The sequence below is a fragment of the Schistocerca cancellata genome, chromosome 2 (genome assembly GCF_023864275.1).
Source record: "Schistocerca cancellata isolate TAMUIC-IGC-003103 chromosome 2, iqSchCanc2.1, whole genome shotgun sequence".
NCBI lineage: Eukaryota > Metazoa > Arthropoda > Insecta > Orthoptera > Acrididae > Schistocerca > Schistocerca cancellata.
In genome coordinates, this window is record NC_064627.1 from 198,760,863 (window position 1) to 198,778,991 (window position 18,129).

General features: G+C 39.5%; 1 protein-coding gene across 1 annotated transcript in view; it reads left to right on the forward strand.

Annotated features, from left to right (window-relative positions):
* Positions 1-18,129, forward strand: part of LOC126161517 (diacylglycerol kinase eta) — a 641,720-nt gene that overhangs the window by 459,744 nt on the left and 163,847 nt on the right. Inside the window, exon 12 of the mRNA XM_049917424.1 lies at positions 15,310-15,469. Within this exon, the coding sequence (XP_049773381.1) occupies positions 15,310-15,469 (160 nt within the window). The remainder of the gene's footprint in view (positions 1-15,309; positions 15,470-18,129) is intronic.

The window sequence follows — 18,129 nt, forward strand, 5'->3', positions numbered from 1 at the left end:
GCTGTCGGCCGGTGTTATCGGGCAACCTTTGGCGATGGCATCTGACGACCATTGTTGGTGCCACTGTGAATACAACCTAAGCTGTCATCTGTGCCAAAATTACAAAAATCAGTTGGTGGCCTATGTGCTTCTGTGCTTGCCCATCATCTGTTGGCTTGTGAACAACACTGACCATTCCTCCTGTATCATTAATGGTGATGAGAAACAGTGTCTTTATGCAATTGTAAGTAAAAGAAAGGAATGACTGAGCCCAAACAATGCAGCAACTCCCCATGCAAAGACCTGCAGTCATCCATAAACGATAATGTTATGCATCTGGTACAGCAGCGGCGGCATGGTGTACTGCAAATTGCTTCCCCGATGTCTAGCCATCACTGCTGATATCTATTGTCAACAACTGAGACATCTTACAGATGCAATCCTAGACCAGGAAGATTGCTTAAAGTGATGCTACTCCACAATAACACCTGCCCGCATTCCACTAGATTGACAAAAAACACTACACAGTATTTGGGTGGGGAAGTCATTCCGCATCCACCTTATTTGTCTTATCTTGTGCCCTCAGATAGTCATCTTTTCCTTTCCTGATTAAAATGCACTCTGAACATGGTTCAATGAGTTCTTCTCCTCAAAACCATGTGGTTTCTACAGTCGGAGAATTGAAAAGTTACCCCAGCATTGGTAGTCTTTTGTTCATACTGAAGGAGAATATATTGTTGATGATTAAAGTCTCTGTTGTGTGTAAACACATGGAAGAATGCTGCAAACTTCTACACCAACCCAGTAATGTTGCATACACAATGAAGACAGTAGTGAGTTCCAGAGCTCTATCTGATGTACCAACCACTGCTTGTGTAGATAATCAGCAACAGCACTGACAGAATGTGTCTGTGCATTGCGTGTATGTTGAACATGAGGTAGCATTACATCTACATCTATAATCTGCAAACCACTATGAGGTGCATGGCAGAGGGTACATCCCATTGTACCAGTTATTAGGCTTTCTTCCTGTTCCATTCATGTATGGGGCATGGGAAAAATGATTGATTGAATGCCTCTGTGCATGCAGTAATTATTCTAATCATATCCTCAAGATCCCTGTATGAGCAATGTGTAGGCAGTTGTGGTTTATCCCTAGAGTAATCATTGAAATCCAGTTCTTGAAACTTTGTTAACAGACTTTGTCGGGATAGTTTACGTCTGTCTTCAAGAGTCTGCCATTCAGTTCCTTTAGGATCTCTGTGACACTCTCCCATGGATTAAACAAACCTGTGATCATTTGTGTTACTCTTCTCTGTATACGTTCAATATCCCCTGTTAATCCTATCTGGTATGGGTCCCACATACTTTAGCAGAATTCTAGGATGGGTCATACGAACGATTTGTAAGCAATCTCTTTTTGTAGACTGTTTGCACTTCCCCAGTATTCTAGCAGTAAAACGAAGCCTACCATGTACTTCACCCATGCCTGAGCTTATGTGATCATTCCATTTCACATCCCTACAAAGTGTTACACACAGGTATTTGTATGAGTTGGCCAATTCCAATAATGACTCATTGATATTATAGGGTACTACTTTTTTCGTTTTGTGAAGTGAACAATTTTACATTTCTGAACATTTAGAGCAAGTTGCCAACCTCTGCACCATGTTGAAATCTTATCTAGATCTGTCTGAATATTTGTGCAACTTCTCTCAGGTAGTACTTCATTATACACTCCTGGAAATTGAAATAAGAACACCGTGAATTCATTGTCCCAGGAAGGGGAAACTTTATTGACACATTCCTGGGGTCAGATACATCACATGATCACACTGACAGAACCACAGGCACATAGACACAGGCAACAGAGCATGCACAATGTCGGCACTAGTACAGTGTATATCCACCTTTCGCAGCAAAGCAGGCTGCTATTCTCCCATGGAGACGATCGTAGAGATGCTGGATGTAGTCCTGTGGAACGGCTTGCCATGCCATTTCCACCTGGCGCCTCAGTTGGACCAGCGTTCGTACTGGACGTGCAGACCGCGTGAGACGACGCTTCATCCAGTCCCAAACATGCTCAATGGGGGACAGATCCGAAGATCTTGCTGGCCAGGGTAGTTGACTTACACCTTCTAGAGCACGTTGGGTGGCACGGGCTACATGCGGATGTGCATTGTCCTGTTGGAAGTTCCCTTGCCGGTCTAGGAATGGTAGAACGATGGGTTCGATGACGGTTTGGATGTACCGTGCACTATTCAGTGTCCCCTCGACGATCACCAGTGGTGTACGGCCAGTGTAGGAGATCGCTCCCCACACCATGATGCCGGGTGTTGGCCCTGTGTGCCTCGGTCGTATGCAGTCCTGATTGTGGCGCTCACCTGCACGGCGCCAAACACGCATACGACCATCATTGGCACCAAGGCAGAAGCGACTCTCATCACTGAAGACGACACGTCTCCATTCGTCCCTCCATTCACGCCTGTCGCGACACCACTGGAGGCGGGCTGCACGATGTTGGGGCGTGAGCGGAAGACGGCCTAACGGTGTGCGGGACCGTAGCCCAGCTTCATGGAGACGGTTGCGAATGGTCCTCGCCGATACCCCAGGAGCAACAGTGTCCCTAATTTGCTGGGAAGTGGCGGTGCGGTCCCCTACGGCACTGCGTAGGATCCTACGGTCTTGGCGTGCATCCGTGCGTCGCTGCGGTCCGGTCCCAGGTCGACGGGCACGTGCACCTTCCGCTGACCACTGGTGACAACATCGATGTACTGTGGAGACCTCACGCCCCACGTGTTGAGCAATTCGGCGGTACGTCCACCCGGCCTCCCGCATGCCCACTATACGCCCTCGCTCAAAGTCCGTCAACTGCACATACGGTTCACGTCCACGCTGTCGGGGCATGCTACCAGTGTTAAAGACTGCGATGGAGCTCCGTATGCCACGGCAAACTGGCTGACACTGACGGCGGCGGTGCACAAATGCTGCGCAGCTAGCGCCATTCGACGGCCAACACCGCGGTTCCTGGTGTGTCCGCTGTGCCGTGCGTGTGATCATTGCTTGTACAGCCCTCTCGCAGTGTCCGGAGCAAGTATGGTGGGTCTGACACACCGGTGTCAATGTGTTCTTTTTTCCATTTCCAGGAGTGTAGATAACTCCATCATCTGCAAAAAGCCTGATTTTACAATTAATATTGTCTGCAAGGTCATTAATATACAACATGAACAGCAAGGGTCCCAACAAACTTCCCTGCGGCACACCCGAATATACTTCTACATATGATAATGACTCTCCATCCAAGATAACATGCTGCATCCTCTCTACCAAAAACTCCTCCATCCAGTAACAGTTTCACTTGATATGCCATATGATCGTACTTTTGGCATTAAGCCTAGGTGTGGTACTGCGTCAAATGATTTTCAGAAATCAGGGAATACTGCATCTACCAAAGTGCTAGCTGGGTTTCGCATGATCAATGTTTTCGAAAACCATGCTGATTGGCATTGAGGTGGTCATTTTGTTCAAGATACCTCATTATGTTTGAGCTTAGAATATCTTCTAAGATTCTACAAGAAATCGATGTCAAGGGTACTGGACGGTAGTTTAGTGGATCATTTCTACTACCCTTCTTGTAGACGGGTGCCTTTTTCCAAGAACTGGGCACAATGTTTCATTTGAGGGAACTACAATAGATTATAGTGAGAAGTGAGGCTAACTCAGCTGAAAATTCAGTATAGGATCTGACAGGGATTGCATTGGGGCGTGGAGCTTTGTTCTGTGTTAATGATTTCAGCTGTTCTCAACACCGCTGACACTAATACTTATTTCAATCATCTTTTCAGTGGTATTGTTAGCATTAAACAAAAAAAAGAATATAAAATGCCTGCTGGCACACATTTTATCACTTCTCCATAATGAGTTTCCATGGCTAAATCGAATATAAGAATAAGTGTTTAAACAAATCAGTAAAGTAGTTTGGGGCCCCCCAAAGTATGGGGTTTTCTTCCATGGAGACCCCTTCCGCCCACACTGCGGGGCCATTTTTTACACCACTGAACCAGAGAATGTTCGCTGAAATGTCGAGAATAAAGTACATTCCCATGCCGCACAGCAAGCATAGTTTAGGCAGCCTCTTTAGTAGATCTGTTGCATCTTCTAATTGTTCTGGCAATAAACTGCCATCTTTGGTAAGCTTTCCCCAAAACGTTATCCATGTGATCATTCCAATTTAGGTTGTTCATAGCTGTAATTCCTAGGTATTTACTTGAATTGGCAGCCTTTACATCTGTGAGGTTTGTAATGTAACTGAAATTTAATGGATTCCTTTTAGTACTCGTGATGACCTCACATTTTTCATTGTTAGGGGCAATAGCCATTTTTCGCACTGTAAAGATATTTCATTTAAATCATTATGCAATTGGTTTTGATCTTCTGATGACTTTTTTAGATGGTAAATGACAGGGTCATCTAAAACAACCTAAGCTGGCTGCTCCAGTTGTCCCTTAATCATTTATGTAGATTAGGAAAAGTAGAGGACTTATAAACTTCCTTTGGCAATTGATGCTATTTATGGTGGAACATCTCTTCTAATTTCTGCAACAAATAATATGCAGTGAAATGTGCTTGAAATGTACTGAGACAGTTCCAACAGGAAATTACTTTTGTTACACACATAAATTGATTGCTGCCTGAATTACAAATCCTGTCTGCATTTTGCTGAATTTGTCAAAATCAACCATAGTAATTTAAATGGCATGGATAAATTAACAAATACTCAAACTGTAATAATAATTTCTTATGGCTCAGGACTCGTGGAAGAAATAATATAGTTACTTGGCACTTGAAAGTTATAATATTTCCGATAAATCTATCTGTCGTCCATTTATGTTAACTCTAGCTTCATTCTATGGTTAAATAGTAGGATATAAATGATATATATCTATTTTGTAGGCTCTACTGCATGGTTCAGAAATTGCAATTAAAAGTGACTGCAATCAAAATGATCTGGGTCATTATATTGGGCCAGTTACTCAGATAGCAGTGAAAAAGAAGAAGGAGCTCTTACTAAATCCTTGGACCTCTTCAAGGAATTCTGACTTTGAAAGGGATGCAAGCCATTTGTAAAGAAAATTTAATCGCACTTGGTTAGAAAAGTATGCACTGTGGCTAGTATATTCCAAGTTACTAGAAGAAACACTATACAATCACTGTGTTTTGTTTCCTCCTGTCACTGGCACTGTTAGAGGCATCTTGGGATCATTTGTGATTATACCATTCGCAAAATTCAAGAGTATGTATTAAGACTGTCAGAAACATGTCAAAACGCAGCCTCAGTTAACAGCATTAGCTGCAACAAAAACTTTTCTTGGACAAGTACCTGTACATGTCTGACTGCATAATGCGCATCAAAAAGTGGTCGATAAAACCAGGCAGATATTGTCATCAATTCTTTCTTTTACAGTTTTTTGTGGTGCACATGATATGCCTCTTATAGGAAAACATGCATATGAAGGTGTTTTACCAGATTTAAGAATTGATTCTGGTGACAACAAGTTAAGGACTCATCTAGAAAATTGTCACCACAGTGCTGTTTACAAATCACTGAAAATGCAAAATGAATTGATAAATTTGTTTGGCAATGTTATTAGGAGAATATAGCCACTGACATCAAAAAAGCAATGTTTTATGCAGTCTTGGCTGATGAAACAGTAGACATAGCTGGGAAGTAAGTAAGCATGTGATTCTATGATGAAAGCAAAGTGAAAATCCAGGAAGAATTTGTAGGTTCTGTAGAGCTAAAGTCACAAAATACCTCATCAGTCACTGAAGCAATTGATAGTTTCCTGGTCATAATAATCTTCCAGCAGAAGATTGTGTAGTATTTGGCTTCAACACCCGTTCAGTAACGGCAGGCAGAGAGAGCAGTGTGCCAGCCATTTTAAGAAAAAAGTATTATTGAGCCTCATACATTCATTGTTCAAGTCACAATCTCAACCTTGTGGTGAACGATGCAAATACAGTGCTAGAAATTAGTAAGACTGTTGCCACTATAGAAGACACTATAAACATTTTTAGAGAATCGACTACACAGCAGAAATGTGCTCCCAATTTATCACAAATGTGTGAGACGAGATGGTATGAAAAATATAAATCTATCAGACTATTGTCTCAACATTTCCCAGAGGTTGTGGGAGTTCTAGAAACATTGTCCACAGAGGGAAATTATGCAATGAGAAAATCTGAATATCAGTTGGATTCAGCCATTAAAAAACCAGTGTTTCTTTTTGCTTTACAAACAGTAGCCAAATACTCAGCAGTTTGGAACCAGTGGCTAACGTCCTGCAATCTAAGGAAGGAATCATTGACATTCTTAGTAATGACTGAAAGGAAGCAAGACAGAACAACTAGTGAATTACTTGGAAAGCAGAAACCATTGCAGAGAAACTGGAAATAGAAACTGCTGTTCCACGCTTTGCTTGTAAGCAAAAATTCAGAAGCATTCCACCATCGGAAAGCGACAGCAAATACTGGTGATGTTTGCTGGTAATACCATACATCAAATCACTCATGTCAGTGTTAGTATTTGATTTTACCCCAAGATACTCCAGCTTTTGCTCTAAATAATAAGCTACTTCCTTTAAATATTGGGAAAACTAGTACAACAGAATTTCATAAAAATGTAGAACTGTTTTAATAAAATTATGGTTTGGATGACATTGCCAGAGGACTGGGCCTGTGGTACAATTTATGGATGAAAAAGAATATATCTGAAGCTAAATTAAAGGACATAGAAGTCATTGCCTGTTTAATGAGACCAATATCTTCTTCTCTAGCATTAGAAAAGCACTACAAATTTTGAGCAATATTCCATGCACAATGGTGGCTGTGGAGCAATCCTTCAGTAAGCTTTGAAGAGTAAAGACATGGCTTAGATGCATTATAGGAGATGAAAGGCTCACTGGATTGTGCCTGATGAGCATACATGGAAATTACATGAAAGAAAACTGTGAGCTGTTAGAAAAGAAAGTAATTGACAAATTTTGCGGGAAAACCAAGAAAATTAACATTAAATTAAAAAATTGTGTTTTGTGGAAGTGCATTCTCATGTTTAAAATGTTTATTAAAAGTATTTTCCACTTTTTTCTGTTTTACATATTAGTAAATGCTGCCTGTTATTCCTGCTCCCTGCTTCTTGAGACTAATATGACCTGCAGTCCAGCAGGTACACTGGGGTGAAAGGTTGTGTTGGGTAGAGTGAGCAAATGGAGAAAACAGGTGCGAGGGAGAGTTAGGGAACTTTGGCTGCAACTTGGAGGGGGCAGCAGGTGTACAAGATAGGAGTGTGGGACAGAGAAGCAACAGGTGTATGGGATAGGGATACCGCACACAGGCACTTGAGCCAGTTAGTTCATACAGAATATGGTGCCAGGGACATAGGGAGTGGATTGTGAGGGTGTAACAGAGACTATGGAGAAGAGAGTGTGGGTGCATGGGGTTAGCTGAGAGTGAAGTAAGGGAGATTAGGGAGTGAAGGATGGTTGCAAGTATATTTCCCATCCATGTAGTTCAGAAAAGCTGGTGCTGGGGTGAAGGCACGGGTTGTGAAGCAACCAATGAAATGGAGGATGTAGTGCTCTTCAACCTGTTCTGCTGCTGGATGCTCAACTCTGCTCTTGGCCATAGCTTTGTGGTGGTCAGTCATTTGGGTAGGTAGTTGGTTGGTGGTCATGACCACATAAATTGCTGTGCAGTGATTGCATTATAGATGGTATATGATGTGGCTGGCCCTAACTCTGATGGGACAGGATTAGCCTGTGACAGGACTGGAGTAGGATGTGCTGGGTGGCTGGATAGGATAGGCTTTGCATCACGTCTTCCACAGGGATATGACCCGTATGGTAAGAGGCTGGAGGTTGGGAGAGCAGTGGAATATGACTTTAGGGCGTAGGAAGGATGTTGGTAGAATGTGACTCATTTCTTGGCATAATGATAGATAGCCAAAGCTGTAATGAAGGATATTATTTAGTTGTTCCAGTCTGGGATGATATTGTAGCTGGTTCTTGAGGGTGACGGGGGGATTAGGTGTTGGATGTGGGAGATGTTGACATATAGGGAGGTGGCAGCACCAGTGGCAGGAAGAGATCTAAGTGATAATTGGGTGGGGATAATTGAAATTCATGAAGGAAGTGGTTCATATCATTAAATAAGAAGCTAGGCTATGAGTAGTTGGTTGGAGATGTTGGCAGAGAACAGCAGAGATTCTTTCAGTGGGAGCACAGTAACCAGCTGCAATGGAGTCTCTAGAATTGTTGGGCTTATGAATTTTGAAAAACTTGTAGGAGATGGATGTGCAAGCATTTATTAGAGTGATGACGAAAGTGTATTTTGGGTTTGTTTGGATTCTGGGTTTTGTGGGATATTGGAGGGAAGCTTGGGGAATGTGGCAGTTGGAAAGGGTCAACAAGGCAAGGACTAGATGCTATGAGTAGTGTTACTCCAAGGTTGGAATAGGATGTCAATAAATTGAATAACTCTTGGAGGGGTGCTCCTCCAGTTATTGGAGGACAAGGGTTTCAATTTGGAAGATATGTTGCAGTGCTGAAGGTCTTACTGAGGCCTTCTTGAACCACTACTATATCCCAAACTTAGCCTACAAACGGATTTCCTGCACCATATCTTTTATTCTGGTAATTGCATTCCATTTTCAGTTGCGAATTTCATAACAAATATAACAATCTCATAAATATATACACGAACAACTAGGACAAAACCAATTTTCTAAATAATTATTTACTCCTTACATTGTCCTTAATTTTTTTTTTTTGCATCTGAGAAATCTTCTTGCCTCATGCTGTATTGCCCAGAATATAATACAATATTGTGACAAAGGAAAGTTGATGTTGGAATATCAACAATTATGAAAAGGCTTAATTGCTACCCACAGTAAAGGTGACAGATTGAGCTGCAGACAGGCAAAATGTAGACTGTTACACACCAAGCATTTTTCCGTACCCTTCTTCAGAAAAGAAAGGAAAACACACAAAAAGTCACACAAATAGTGTGTGTGTGTGTGTGTGTGTGTGTGTGTGTGTGTGTGAGGTGTGCTTGTGCTACCTTGTGTAATAGCTTTAGATATGCACATTCACACAATAAGGCTCACTTAATGCACACCTGCTTGTGTGACTGTTTGTGAGTTGTTTTTTTTTCTGAAGAAGGCTTTGGGCAAAAATTCAGTGTGTAACAGTCTTTTCATTGACCCATCCGCAGTTCAGTGTCTCATCTTTATGGTGAATAACATTTTACTCTGTTCATAAATTGTTGATATTCCAACCTGGACATTCAGTTGTGTGATTAATAACTTTAATGAAAATAATCAGTTACTGAAAATATAATATAATTGCATAAATGAAAAATCTACTCATCAAGTGGCTGCAGGAGAAAACACCTATAAAAGGCTTTGAGGGCTAATGGCTCCTTTTTATGGCAGAAGAGTTGAAGGGAAAGGAAGAGGTATGAAGGAAAAGGACTAGCAAGGTTCAGAAAATGGGGAGATTTATGGAAAAGTCACCCCGAATCCTGAGTCAGGGGAGACTTACTGAATGTTTGGTAAGTCTCGCCTGTCCCATAACTCTCCCCATTTCCTGAACCTTGCTGGTCCTTTTCCTTCATCCTTCTTCCTTTCCTTTCAACCCTTCTGTTAGAAGCAGGATCCACTGGCTCCGAGAGCTTGCACATTTCCGTAACTTAAATAAGTTGGTAATGTATCTGGGTATAAATGTGCGACCAACCACTTTTTGGATTTTTTATATGATTTATTGTACCGTTAACTAGTTTTCAAGCAACTGCAGGCTCATCATCAGATGGAGGCATTATAAAAACTTTGTACTCTGAAAAGTCACCGATTTAAATCACAGTTGCAGTGCATCATCCATAATGCATATACTGATAAGAACTTGTTTTTCTCCTGTTGCCACTTCGAGAATAGATTACATTAGATTAATAGCTTTAGATATTATTTTTATGTTTTGAAATACTGATCAACTTCACTAGTCTCCTTATGAGTTTTTGAGATCTCATAGAGTCTCTATTGTTGTGCGCAAGAATTATTAATACTAACATTATGAGAGATTTCTGCCACTGCATTTTAAATTTTTGTTTTATTACATGGAATTGATGCATTAAAGTGATGTGTAAATGTTTCTAGGAAACAATAATATTTTTCACATGCTTCTTCTTTTCTCTACACTTCATCCCATGCTTCCCTCCTCAGTAGCTTAAAAGATTGCATGTCTGATGGTTGAAATCCCTGTCTTTTCTTGCTCTAATAACCCTATGTGGTGGTTGATTTTTGTTTGTAGAACAATGAACTGAGTAATATGATCATTGCACCATGTAATGATATGTTATATTCTTCTTTGTATGTATTTATGTCTGTCTGATCAATGGTAGTGCTTGATAATTTGACAGCTATGGTTGAGGAATTTATAGTTGTATGTTACACACAAGGCATTCAATCTTTGTTGATATCAGAGTGCTTGTTGAAGTTAAGATTCAAATCTCCGCTGGTTATAACTGTCATTAAGTCTTCTGATGCACTGAAAGCATTTTTCTGTAAAACAAATAGTAATATCTAGAACGAGATTTTCACTCTGCAGCGGAGTGTGCGCTGATATGAAACTTCCTGGCAGATTAAAACTGTGTGCCGGACTGAGACTCGAACTCGGGACCTTTGCCTTTTGCGGGCAAGTGCTCTACCAACTGAGCTACCCAAGCACGACTCACGCCCCGTCTTCACAGCTTTACTTCTGCCAGTACCTCGTCTCCTACCTTCCAAATTTAACAGAAGCTCTCCTGCGAACCTTGGTTGTAGCTCAGTTGGTAGAGCACTTGCCCGCGAAAGGCAAAGGTCCCGAGTTCGAGTCTCGGTCCGGCACACAGTTTTAATCTGCCAGGAAGTTTCAAATAGTAATATCTATTTTATAATGTGATAAGTTTAATCGCAGATACTTAAAGACATGCTCTGTAACTATAGTTTCAGTGAATTGTAGAGGTCAGTGTTCAACACCTCTCCTAACAAATACACATTCCTTCATGAGCACAGAGCAAAGTGGCTAAGTGGTTAGGTGCTGGACTAATATTCAAAATGATAGTGGTTCAAATCCCCTTCTGTTCATTGAGATTTATGTTTTCTGTGACTTATCTAAATGATTTAAGACAAACACTGGATGGTGCCTTTGAAAGGAAGTGGCTGATTTCCTTCCCCAGCCTTCACCAACCCTGTCTTATAGACCCTCACCTTCTTCCATTTTCTTTTGTCCATGAGCAGAGGTGTTGCTGCAGACATATGGTGACAAATTAAAACCACAAAGCCTTCTGAGTGCTAGTGGTTTTTTTTAATTTTGTTATTATTATTATTATTATTATTATTAATCAATGCTCACTGGAGTAGGTTAGTATTTTAGTTTCATTTATCTTGCCTGGTAAAGATTGGAAATTTTGATAAATTGGCCTGAAATTTGACATACTGGTTGGAGCAGGTATATTTAATTCACGACCAGAAGTCCTCACTTCTTAATCATGAATGGATCAGCCATTTTAATTTTGGTGTTATCTTCTCTTTTGTATTTGAATAGGTGGTGATTTTAATTGAGCTTTTGTATCTGGAATTTTTATGTTTATGGTTATTTATGAGTTTCCATTAAAAACATTTGACACCACAAATCATAACTCCATTCATTGCTTGGTCATAAAATTTTGGAGACACTGTGGAATTGTTTGGGTGTAACACATTTGGGGTTGCCTGTGGACTTGACTTCCTAGATAGATGCAAGATCATTGTGTGCTGGGTTCCAGCTGAATAATAGTTTTTGATGTGATTCTTCTCCTTGTAGTGATATCTTCCTTTCTGCTGTTGCGACTGGATGATTCAACACTGCCACGTGATTTTCTTCTATTGCAAATGATTTCAAGTTTTTATTTTGAGAAGTTTCTTTCAGTGTGACTGGTGTCTTCTGAGACATATGTTTCTGTTATGATTATGTTTGCTAGGTATTTTTTCCCTGAAGTGATTCCTGTGTACTCTGTATCCTGTAGAATGGTTTCTTTCTTAGACATAAACATCAACAAATTTTACGTTCTGTAAGGAGCATGCAATTTCTGAAAGCAATTTTAAAATCAAACTAGAAAATCTAGGATGGAATGTAACAATTTTATGCTACTCACCATATAGCAAAGATGTGTGTGTGTGTGAGTTGCGTTTGTGTGTGTGTGTGTGTGTTTTGTCTATTTTTGACAAAGGCCTTGTTAGCCGAAAGCTTATTTGGGACAGTATTTTTGTTGTGCCTATCTGCGACTCAGCATCTCCATTATATGATGAATAGCAACTATCCTTTTCATAATATTGGAAGCAATTTTATTATTCACACAGGAACTATTTATTGGATTGTGTCACTTTGAAATGCTAAGAGCAATCACTTTCTTATAGGGGCATTTTTTATAGTGCTTGGCACAGTGCTCTGATTTCATTTTTTGATTAATTTCAGTGTACAGCAAGCTCCTGATTATCTGGGTGTGGATTATCTGGTTTGTAGATTATCCATTCATATTTTGACACTATCTGAAAAAATAAAAAAATGGAAACCTGAAGTTTTCCATTTAACTTCAATGAATATTTTTCTTTAGAGTACACTATGGCGCATGTGATTCATGTTGTACTGTTTGAAGACATTTTGGGCCCCAGTCTCAGTGCTGGATGTCCCTGCAGTATTTTTCTGTTATTCGTCCATTCATCTTCAGACAAACATGTTCACAGCCAATATCCTATTTATAGGTTTTGCCTGTCCCTTACCCTAGAAGCTATAGGTCAGTAATTTTCAAGCAATTGTTTCTGGCAAATGGCGTGAAAGTGATACAGCATATAATATTTAAAGTAGCACATATTGTAAACACAATGTGGTTATAATTCATGTTCCAGTTTCAAAATGCTATAAGAAACCACTGCTTAGAATGGTGTCAAATTTGAGTAGAATATTGCTGAAGAAGGGGGAAACAGTGTGGAAACAAAGAAATTTAACGAAAATTTTCCACCTGAATGGTGCTGTAAGCATCATAACGTAAATGGGTTCACCTACAAATGGCAGATGAATTGCAATGAGATGCCTATAGTGCAAGTTGCACATTAAGCTAAATGTACTGTCCATGTGCATGACTGCACAAGTTTGGCCGGTCATATGGATTTAGGTTTTCTGTGATTTCCCTCAATCACTTAAGGCAAATGCTGGGTTGGTTTCCTTGAAAGGGCACGACTGACTTCCTTCCCTATCCCTCAAGGCCAAAAACCTCATAAAAAGCAACAATTACATTGGTTTTTAATTGTCCTGAAGCCAAAAATCACATGAAAAACAACAACAAAATCGGTTTTTAATTGTTGTGGAACTGACGCAAGACATGTTTATTCAGTATGCTGTCTACCATTTTCTGCCACAGATTGGAATCAAGAAACAGCATGCTCCACAAAAGGGGTCACATTCAGAATGTGTTGTGCAACGTGTGCCTTCAACTCAGCAACTTTTGTAATCGAGGCACTGAACACCGTCTTTCATTCTACCCCATAGCCAAAAGTGACACAGATTAAGATCAGGCTGTAGGTAAATGACTGTTTATAATTCTAGCACTTCCAAAATGCATCTGCAGCAGCTGCTTCACTGGCTGTGAAATGTGTGGAGGAGTGCCATCTTGCATAAAAATGATCCTCCCCATACATTAACACTGTTGAAGGGCTGAATGACATTGGTATTTACCAGTGATGGTACAGGTAACAGGACCCATAGGACTCACTTAAAAAAAAAAATGGCCATACAGTAAATGATGCCGTCGAACCACACCATACAGTTACCTTTGCAGAAATTCAAGAACAAACGTTTGTCTTACTGGCAGATCACCATAAAGCAACTCATGAACATGATAATTTAATGTGGATAGTAAAGCAGGATGTTTTGTTAAATTTTATACACCATGCTGACAGGCATGTCCAAAGATCAGGTAATTCCCCATGTCCTGCATGTTTCCATACCACCACTCGACTTTTCCTGCAATGATGTGATCACCCTGTGTACTGACTTTGGATCAATTATCTTCCTCCGTCTTCCACATTGCACTTCAAAAGAACCTGTATTTTTTAATTTCATAATCATTTCCTCAAGACCCTTGGCAGACATTGGATCAATGCCTCTTTTCATACCCGTGAGTGTCACAACTTCTGCAGAGCTACTGCTGCGCAGTCACCATACTTGTAAAAAGAGCTTTACCAGCAGCACTTGATCCTGGATTGCAATAGTCATGCTGAGCAGGTGAAATGCAAACTGAGGAACAGCTGTGTATTTTGTATATTCTGCCACTTACCATGCCATCTAGTGGTAAAATTTTCAAACCATATATACACATAAGTATGCCTATATACCTGTAGAAGGATTTTGATTTCAGGCACACAGTTTCATCCACTAACTACAGCCTCCATCATTGCCTGGAACATGCCATTCCAGAGGTTCAAAATTGCTCTGCCTGATATTCCTGGGGCATAGGTGTTGCAGGCTCTATAAAAGGTCATTTTTTGTGGGAACTGGCACTGTACCTGTAACTGGCTACTGTGAAACTTATCAAAACATTGATATGAATATAATAGAGGGAAACATTCCATGTGGGAAAAATATTTCTAAAAACAAAGATGATGAGACTTACCAAACAAAAGTGCTGGCAGGTTGATAGACACACAAACGAACATAAACATACACACAAAATTCAAGCTTTCGCAACAAACAGTTGCTTCGTCAGGAAAGAGGGAAGGAGAGGGAAAGACGAAAGGATGTGGGTTTTTAAAACCCACATCCTAAAAACCCACATCCTTTCGTCTTTCCCTCTCCTTCCCTCTTTCCTGACGAAGCAACTGTTTGTTGCGAAAGCTTGAATTTTGTGTGTATGTTTGTGTTTGTTTGTGTGTCTATCGACCTGCCAGCGCTTTTGTTTGGTAAGTCTCATCATCTTTGTTTTTAGAAATATTATCAAAACATTGTTTTGACATACTGTTACTTGACTGATAACCAAAAATGGTTTCACCAGTGAAATTTGCAAGGGAAGCTAATATTCTCATAAATTTCTTCATGTTAGCACCCAAACTTTTTGCCATTCCATCTTCATTTGAATGGTTCCATTTTCAGTTTTCTTTGCCTGTGATAGCAGCTGAATTTTAAAAAGAAATAAATAATAGTGTTCTTCTTTAGTGATTTTAAAAATCCAATATCTTATCCTTAACCTAGGTTATTTTATTTTCAGGATCTTGTGTGAGACTGTGAAGGATTTTACAATGCGAGCAGCTGAAATCAGTTTAGGTCAAGGTGATGATCAGTTTGGTGGAAAATGCAAAGTTCTTAATGAGAAGCTTGATTTGCTATTGGCTACACTACATGATGAAGAGAAGATTGCAAAGCCTGAGGTATAGTGCATAATAATTATTATTTATCATGAGCACACAAACAAACACAGGAATGCAGTGATTAAGTGAGAGTTTGAAATGGGCATAATATGTTGAAGAAATGGAAGTGGATGTTTCTGATTTCTTGTGACAATGAAAAGAACAGATTAACTCAGAACCATGAACCAATACAATTTAACAGTGAAGAACATCTTCAGCCAATAATTATCAAAGCAAAATAGAGCAGTCATAAACTTGAATGTTGGTCTGAACACCATAATGCTCTAGTAGCCTTTGTATAGTTGGGAATTGTTTGCTCTTTGCCATCTTGTTACCTCCTACTGGTTCATTTAGCCTGTTATATGAGAATGTACAGTTGAATGTAGATTTTTAACCATAATAATATTTGATCTTTTTACATAGGCAATGCGTGTTGTTGAGCAAATCAAAGAGCCTTAATTCTCTATTCTACCACCTTTGGGAGTCAGCTCTAACAGTTTAAAGTCTGAGATAGTTTTGCTAAAAAACTGTGTTTGTGTGCCCATGTGTCAGAATTAAGTATTGCTTTCAAATACTGTGAATATAGGACCCATTTACCTCTGCTGTGAATCTTTTATTTCATATTTATCAGTTCTATGAAACTTTTTATAGCTCTCTTTATGTAAAAGTTTGAAAGTAATGTTAAAATATTGAATTAATTTGTAATAGGTTTAATTTTTTACTGTGTTTTAAAGCTGGGAATGTTCAGTTCAGATGCTTTTTTTTTAATGGTAATTTTCTTCAGTATGTAAGAGAATCTTATGTGCTAGAGACACACTGGAATAATAAGCTAGTTTATTAATACTATTTTGGTGCATTGTTTGATCGTGAGCTGCAGTTATAAAAACATGTTACAATTACTGATTTCACAGTTGTAAACCAATGAGCAGCTGAATTAGGGGCATCTACACAGTAGCATGTTAACAACTCTATCTGATTTGATGATGGTGACAACATATGGCTTCAATTCCGTTAGACACAAGCACACTCGTGTCAATGTGGAGCCTTCCTCAGATCATTATGTTACAGTTTACAAGAAGTAGGTTGGTGCTTTCTCCTGCTGAAGGTGCAAGTAACCTGTGGTATACTGAAGGCAATAAAACAGATTCACATTATTAAACTGTAGGCTTATGTAGCCTATCATTAGCTGGTGACAGATAATGGTAGGTTTATTGGCACCACCATTTCATCCCATTTAAATATGCCCCACATGAGAATACCTCCAGAACTTGCTTGAATGGTGCCCTGCTGAAAAAAGAACTACATCATCTCATGTGATTTTTTGTACTCAGTATTCTGCCATTGGTTTGTACCAACATATACCATGAATAACCAGTCAAGGTAACCTTTTGTCCACATTTTGAGCATCTGGTGGCCATGTTGTTCCTTTGGCCACATTAATTTGTATGCCCCTTGAGACAGGGTTTCTGTGCCCTATAGGGACGAGTTGGTTCATGATAGTACGCTGTGTCACTGGTTGATGTTGTTCAGCATTGAAATGGCAAGAGATTTGCTCCACTATGGAACTTCTATCTGTTGCTACAATCTATGATAATTGACAGTGGCTTCTGTCTTTCAAATGTTGTTTTTTATTTATTCATTTATTTTCCCATCATCAAGCATTGTAAATACTGTTGATTTTATCATTGTTTGTACAAAATAAGAAGTGTCATTGTGATACATGCACATATATACAGTGCATATCTGTATTATAAGGCATCTGTGTTAGTAATGTGTTAATGTAAATGAGCTGTATGCAACATAAGTAATGATACAGCTGGACAATACACACAATAAGGATAAAATGGTGCAGTAAACTACTAGAAAACCACCACAAAGGAAACATTAATAATTGGAAGCATAACATATTTAATAGAAAGATCACTTTCACTATATGTTTGAAATTCTTTTATATTCTATAATGCCTTTTGGTTGAGCCGTCTTTGTGTAGTGTTCCCAAAGACATTCAGTGATGGATTGTTAATCATTTACCTGTTATATGTGTTGTGGTTGTATATAGACTGTTCCTGTTTGTCATTCTGTAGGTTTTCCTTGGTAGCAACAAACAACTAAGTGTTTGATTGAATAGTGGAAACTCTAGTTTGGAATACAAGCAATATTAGGAAATGAATAGATTGCTACTCACCATAAAGATGACTCTTCGAACTGCAGACAGACACAACAAAATACTGTTACGCATTGTAGCTTTTGACCAAAACCTTCTTCAGCAGAGAAAACACACACATTCACACAAGCAAGCTCACCTCATACACGCATGACCGCTACCACAGGGAACTCCGACCAGATTCCATACGGAGGTGCTGGTGGTAGCAGTCATGTGTTTATGATGTGTGCTTGCTTGTGTGAATGTGTGTATGTTTCTTTGCTGAAGAAGGCTATGGCTGAGTGCTATAACATGTAACAGTCTTTTTGTTGTGCCTGTCTGCAACTCAATGGTTCGTCTTTACAGTGAGTTGCAATCTATCCTTTTCCTAATATTGTTAAGTGTATAATTGTTTTTTTGTAAGTACTAGTCTTCAAATAAACATCTATAATAGGACAAAAAAGTTTATAGTTATGTTTCAGTTCTTAAATATGTTGATTGGACCTGAAGATGTGTCTGTAAGCTGTGAAACTGTTAG